This window comes from Galeopterus variegatus, unplaced genomic scaffold, assembly GCF_000696425.1.
Source record: "Galeopterus variegatus unplaced genomic scaffold, G_variegatus-3.0.2 Scaffold6376, whole genome shotgun sequence".
Lineage (NCBI taxonomy): Eukaryota > Metazoa > Chordata > Mammalia > Dermoptera > Cynocephalidae > Galeopterus > Galeopterus variegatus.
Window position 1 is genome coordinate 5,374 of NW_007732487.1, and position 7,300 is coordinate 12,673.

Genomic DNA, 7,300 nt, shown 5'->3' on the forward strand with positions numbered 1-7,300 from the left:
ATTTGATATTTTTTGGTTGTAATTAAGGTTCTCTTTTAAAAAATATTTGTTATTTTATCTGCTTGTGTTATGGGCTGACTTGTGTCCCCCTCAAATTCATATGTTTAAGTCCTGACCCCCAGTACCTCGGAATGTGATCTAACTTGGAGATGGGGTCTTTACAGAGGTAGTCACGTTAAAGTGAGGTCACTGGGCTGAGCTCTGTTCTGATATGACCAGTGTTCTTATCGAAGGGGGGAATTTGGATACAGAGAAAGACACGTAGAGAGGGAAGATAATGGGAAGAGACACAGAGAGAATTTGGCCAGGTACAAGCCAAGGAGAGTCCCCGGATGGATCCTTCCTTCCCAGCCCTCAGAAGGAATGAAGCCTGTCACCGTAACCCATGATCTCAGACTTCCCGCCTCTGGAACCAGGAGACAATACACCTCTGTTGCTTAAGCCATCCCGTTCTGTGGTACTGTGTTACAGCAGTCCTAGAACACTATTACAGAGTGTATTTGCTTATAATGCTCTTTGCTGAAACTAAAATCTTAATTTATAACCCAACCCATTTTTTCCACTTAGGCAAATCATCTAGTGACACCTAAAACTAAAATTCATTCTGTTGAAGGAATTTCCCACCAATACAAGTTTACCTTTCAAAATAGCCACTGTCAAAAAGATAACTTTGTAAGCACAAAAATCAGCAGTATCTCACCTGGATTTGCAAGGCGGCTACTTGTTGGTCCAAGAATCTGATAAGGATCTATAGCACAAACAAAAGAAGTCAAATCCCAAAGACATCATCGTGATTTGGTATGATGTGATTTCGGGCATAATGCTGACTCGATTGTTTCCATATGTCAGAGCTGAAAACGTCCCCTACCCCGAAAATCACTGCTTCCACCTCCTGTATGTGATAAGATGTGACATCGGATCTCAGAGAAGCTTCGTGTTAGAAGCTTTCTAGTTGGTGGTGAGCTAGGATTTGGCTACAGGTTCAGAGCCCACTTCAACCCAGGATATAAATAGGACAAATGTGTGCTAAGTCCCCAGTTGGCCCTGGCACCATATTGGCTGTGTTGTTCAACCCACTACCACTATCAGCCTTTCACCGCATTTCCACACTGGACTTAACACAGAAGCTGATTTTGGTGCATATGACATGAAAGGTAAAATTAAAGGAGTTCATAGATCACAAAGCAGCAGTCTATGTGCAAGCAGTATGTTTTTCCCATATTTATTGCATAGGTTTCGGACATGCTTTAGCAAAATGTCAGGTCATCCCAATTGAGTAGATTGATGATTTGGCCCCCACCTTATATATGGAGCAGTTATAAAGAAGAAAAAATAGCATTAATTTCATTTAAAAAGTGACACATTTTAGAAATACTCTGCTGAGCCTATATTTTCTCTTATGACTATCGAGATTGTTCCTCAAACATACCTAACTGAGGACGTTGGTCTTCAGTTTTGGGCACTGTGGAAGGAGATGGTTGAGCAGCTGAAATTCAAAAATAAAAAAGATAATTAACTACAACTTATATTTGGCCACTAGTCTTTGATGCTGTTGTATAATCATTGTGTCAATTATTTTAGTTATTAACAATAGTTTTACTCTTATAATACGGAGCATCTTATGGTTAGCAAAAATTTTCCTTTCTAACAAAACCAAATGTCAACACTGTAACAAAGGAGGACATTTCCCATTTAAAACATTTATTTATACTCCACTTTTTCCAAAAGTTAAAAAAAATCAAGATGGTTTATAAAACATTAAAATGAATCATAGTCTAAAGAAAAGAGAATGCTACCAGGAAAACAAAATAAAGCCAGGGCTACTTTTAAACAGGGTCAAGATTAGAGAAATCACCAATTATTTAATCTGTACTCAAACATCCTATGAAACATGCATTTGTCCATGCTGAAATACAGGACATGATTCATTTCTTTTTGTTTTGAAAGTAGGTATTACCCAAATAGAGAAAGAATCACTGCATTTAAAGATCAGTTGTGCTTTGTTCCCAATGGAACAACCTGCCACATGTTGAAAAACCACAGGTTAACTACAGAAATTATTATTTACTCCAGTAGTTATCCACTGCCTTGTAACATGCAGATTCCAGGCAGTGGGAGCCAACAGTGTACCTTTCGATGGGGGGGTGGGGTGGCCATGACCGGTCCAGGCTGATCTCCTGGGGGGCTCATAAGGTAAATCTGTAAAGACATATAAATTGACTAAAAGATCAATAATATAATTCTTAGAACAGATGTTTTGTTTTATACTTTATTTTGTGTTTATTAGAATAAATATTGTGCAAAAATCTAGTAATCCAAAGAAATATTCAATCTTGATTCCACTAAATTTGGGTTTTAAATACAAATTATAATTGTGTATATTTTATTGATCGGAAATTCTCACTCATTTATCTGAAAACTCCCATTGACAGATTCTCCCAGAGCTTGCTGAATTTTTTAAAGTAATTACCTACAATCACAGGTCAAGACCATAGTAAAAGTTCCTTACAATCTAATTTCTCCTGCTTCTAACTCTGACTGACCTAAACCTATCCTTTTATCCTCTTCATGGTCCGTCCAAAACAGAGCCCCACAACTTGGATGAATCAATCAATTCTTGTTCGAGGTCTGTCCCTAAATCCATCAAATTCATCCTCCTTTTTCTTCTCCCTTTTCCTTAGAAATGACCACTGTCTTCCCTCTTATTTGCCAGCTTAGTTTCCTGGTTATAATCTCATCCATTTATAGTCAATCTTAACTGGTCTAGTTATTTTCCTAGGCAAATGTCTACTCTTTCTCCTTTTCTAAATGAATTTAGAATTTCTCCTACATGAATTGCATAAAATGATTTACAGGACTGAAATAGTATTGCCCCCACAACACCTCACAATGACCTTCATAACTTGAGTATTTACAATGATTTCTTTGTATTTCTACCATAATATCACTTATCCCATAAACCTTCATTGCACTTTGCATATGCAAATCTAATAACTATACTTCTGTGTCCTCAATGTGAGTTCTATTAATGATTACAAAGACCCTAAGTCATTTCAAGTTTCTTTCAAACATATATTGCAGAAACATTATCATGCATGCTCCTTACTAACTATGCTTATGTAAAGCTATTTCTACATACAATCTTATTACAGAACCATTTCAGAACTTTGTCTTCTTCAACTGATAGGTCTCACTTCAATGTTGTGTGTCATTCTGGGCAAACTGAAGGCCACAGTCAAATACTTCAGCAGGTGTTCTGCTTCCAGACACCAGAGATGGCTATAAAATAGAGCAGGGCAATGTAATTATTTTTAAGTCTCTCTTTAAACAAATCATTTAACCTAGTTTAAAGCTGGAAATCTGATGGGTCAGTCTTCAAAGATCTCGAGTATGTTGCAGAAGATGTGTCTATTTTCACATCCCAAAGAGAAAAGAAATGATAGGCAACATGAAATTCGACACAGAACTGCCTTAATTTATTTGGTCTGTTTGGCTACAAGCATTGTGGCTGGTGTGGTCTGTGAAATCCTACCTCCCAGAGCTTTGGAGAGTTAGATAATTTTCCTTTTTAAACTGGGCTATTGCTCACCCCTCCCTTTCAGCTGGCATTTTCACATTTTGGGACCTTAAGCTTTTCCCACCCAGCTTCTCAAGGATTTTCACTTTCCTGGTGTTGGGGTTGCACATGGGAACTAAATCTGCAGCTACTATCAATTTACAACTAAATTTTAACTTAAGTCTCTGGGAGCCATTTTGCACACGAATTTTCAGCCAGTTACATCTTGTCTAAAAAACAGTTAGCCAGAGTTTCAATTTGAGGATTGTCTCAGAAAGAAAAATCTACTAGCAAGGCAATGCTAACAACATCAGGCCTAATTCAGGAGCAGATACGCACACCAGCAAACAGCTTCTATTTACTAAATGAAGAAGCAAGGTAATACAGAAATACATTCTAGATCCTTGTTTCTCAAAGTGTGGTCCCTGAACCAGCAACATCAGCAACACCTGGGAGCTTATTAGAAATGCAGAATCTTACCCCAGACCTACTGAATCAGAATCAACATTTTAACATGATCCCAGGGGGCTCACATTGAAGTTTAAGAAAGCCTATTTTAGAAGTTTCCATTGTCCTTTTTTAGGAATCTGTGTTCCTGCAGATAAAATTTTCAGAAATGCTATCTGGAGAATACCAATACAAATCAAAGATGGTTGAAAGAGTTTGAGATCGACTGCTTCTATCTGAGGTATAAGAAAGCTAATGTAACTAAGAGCAAGCATCAGTAGGTTAGTCAGACACTACCTTAAACAGAAAAGAATTGTTCATGAAATGTAACTAGAAAAAAATTAAACACTTGGTTACTACTACAAAAATATTTTGAAACTCTTTATTCATAAAGTCCTATCTAGGATGTATAACCATGTCCCAGCCTCTACTGAAAATAAGTGAAGACCTAAACAACACCAAATTAAGTCTACTTTTCAGCCAAGTATTCGAGATGTTTATATGAACAAATGATTAACATGTCCATAAACATACTGGCATGGAAGATAAGAGGGCTTTTGTTTTCTCCATGATATTCTGGTCCAGTGCTTCCTGATCAGCTACTGATCACATGCTGTGGGCACTAGGCCCCCTCCTACCGAGTGAAACACTAAGAAATGCTAAATTCAACCTTGCCGAGATAGGGGACAACCAGAGGTGACCACTGAGGCTTCCCACCTCAAAGCAGAGCCAGTTTTGAGTAGTTCTCCTCTTGGCTGCTTGAAAAATTCCTACTCCAAATACCTTTGCTATTTGTCCATTATTGATAGCAGAGCATAGGACTTCTGGTGAGAGTAGATTTTACACTTGATTTATGGTGATCATGTCAACACTCTCTCCATTTCTCTTCAACTTTGATCTCCAAGGTAATTAACTCATACACTTGGCAGAAAAATTCCTGGGGAGGGGAAGACTGCTTTCTGGCACTGGTTCTGCTATTTTATCTGTAAAAGACTGTTTAAAAGCTTAACTTTATAAACGCTATTTCACCGGCAGTGTGGGGTGGCCACAGAAGCACATTATATGTCCTGATCCAGACAAAACACAACGTGAAGCTACAAATGAGAGCTTGAGTGGTGTTTGCTCCTCTATACCAGCATTCATTAAATTACTAAGAGCTGGGATCAGTTCCTAATTCGGAATGAGACATCTCTTTGACCACACCCCTTCTAAGACATTAGTGAACCAAAACGACATTCTGACCGCCCTTCCCATGAGGGTTAAGTTCAGCCAAAGGTGTTTGCTCCTCTATACCAGCATTCATTAAATTACTAAGAGCTGGGATCAGTTCCTAATTTGGAATGAGACGTCTCTTTGACCACACCCCTTCTAAGACATTAGTGAACCAAAACGACATTCTGACCGCCCTTCCCATGAGGGTTAAGTTCAGCCAAATTTTATATTCTCCTTTCATCAAACTCACTGAAGAGTGACCCTCTAGACCTCTTGCTCTCCACCTGCCCGCATCAAAAGCGGACAGAACTTGGATCACAGAAGAGCTCATCCTCATTCTGTGGGGTCCATGCGACATGTACAAAGTGACTCTGGTGGTCCTCTGGCTGGGCTGGATGGGAAAGGATGAGATTTGCCCACTCTTAATCGATTTAGATGCTAACAGGGAAGACAAATTAGGAAGACCAAGAGCTACTTCCCGGAACCAACCTATAAACTCCTATTAAAAGGAAGGAATTGTTAGACTCAACCCTAACATAATTAAGTCACTCTCTCTTGTTTTCCTCCAAATCTTCCCAAAGTCTTCCAAAATCCTACATCAAAGGCATGGAGAGGTGGGGACATTTTGCATTCCCTCCTTGCCTAGGTTTTCAGATCTCAGTGGTTATATTAGAGGTCGGAGGAAGCAAAGAATGCATTCTTAGCCATTTGTTAAGATACAGGCTGTATGTCGCACCTAACTGAGGAGCACAGTGCAGTAGCTGCATTGTCTCGCTATGCCTGGTCATGAGGAACAGCAGCTCTAAGCTGCGAACTCCAGTCGAGAAATAATTTAAGATTCTGAGAAAGCCCTGAAGGGCACCAGCTTCAAAGGAGAAGTCAGGGCTGCATTTGTGGGCTTATCTCTCAAACCTCTTTTGATAACATCCCAGATGCATATCATGATATATGGGTTGTCATAGTGATGGAGAAGAAAAGGATGGGGTTGCAAAACATCCTCCTTGGGACTGAATAGAACCTTCGCATAACCTGCTCTTAAGAGACCAGGCAGGCTGGTGCATACCGAGGTGGACTACTTACTGGCTTGCCAGATTCTGTGAGTCAGACCATATCTCTGTTTTTGCCACTTTGCCCTGAGATCTCAAGGGCGGTGGCTCCAAAAGGAGTGGATTCAGCAAAGGAAAAGGTGTTTACAGAGGAGGTGGGGAAAGGGTTTCTGGGAGTAATAACTGCAACAACCTGAGAAATGCATGAAACATACTTCAGTAATGACCATTTAGATTGATCTAAATGCAAATTCAGCAAAGGGGTCTTGAGAGAAGGTACATTTTGAATCAGGAAAATGTGGGAGAATTACTAGGAAGAAGCATGGGAAGAGAGAGGATGAGGCATGAACAGAGGAGGGAAAGCGTATCCATTTGTGGTTGCGTGTAGGGACACTAGACAGTCTTGGCCCACTGAGAAATGACATGGCAGTGGTCAGGCTGACGTGGCAGGGTCAACAATAAGGGCACTCTGGAATAAGCAAACCATGTGGGAAGTTTGGCCATGAGAAGAGGAAAAGGTGGACCGGGGCAGCAGCCTGGGGATGGGTGGCTGAAGGCCAGCAGGAGAGGAGGGACACAGCACTGGGCAGTGGGCTCTGCAGGATGACCTGGCCGCTGGGAGGAGTCTTGCAGAAAGCAGGAGGCACACCAGCTCATTTATACTAGTTAAACTCGAAACCCATTATGTTTCTTATATCAGGAACTCTACAATGAAAGAGCTGCAGTGCAGACAAGGGGCAGATCCTGCTCCAAATGGAGTTGTTACCCAGGCATCCGGTTTGTGTCAGGGTCAGCACAGATGCTGACCAGAGGCCTCTGTGTCCATGAATGTGGGATTAGAGAAATAGAGTGGACACGATGATCGTGATATAGCCACCAAGAGAAGAAGGGCAGGAACCTGGGTTTCCATCCCCAAGGATCCTCAAAGACAGAGTGAACACTACCTTTTCTGAAAGCAGATACCCACTGACCACAGGGACATAGTCAAATTCCCAGTGATGCCCCCCCCCCCCCCCCCCCCCCCCCCCCCCCCCCCCCC

The 7,300-nt window shown here is 40.8% G+C and overlaps 1 protein-coding gene across 1 annotated transcript in view; it reads right to left on the bottom strand.

Annotated features, from left to right (window-relative positions):
- Positions 1–656: 656 nt before the first annotated feature.
- Positions 657–7,300, bottom strand: part of LOC103606208 (transcriptional regulator ERG) — a 103,894-nt gene continuing 97,250 nt past the window's right edge. Inside the window, exons 7-9 of the mRNA XM_008590801.1 lie at positions 2,131–2,199; positions 1,430–1,486; positions 657–748 (exon numbers count right to left, since the gene is read on the bottom strand). Of these exons, the coding sequence (XP_008589023.1) occupies positions 657–748; positions 1,430–1,486; positions 2,131–2,199 (218 nt within the window). The remainder of the gene's footprint in view (positions 749–1,429; positions 1,487–2,130; positions 2,200–7,300) is intronic.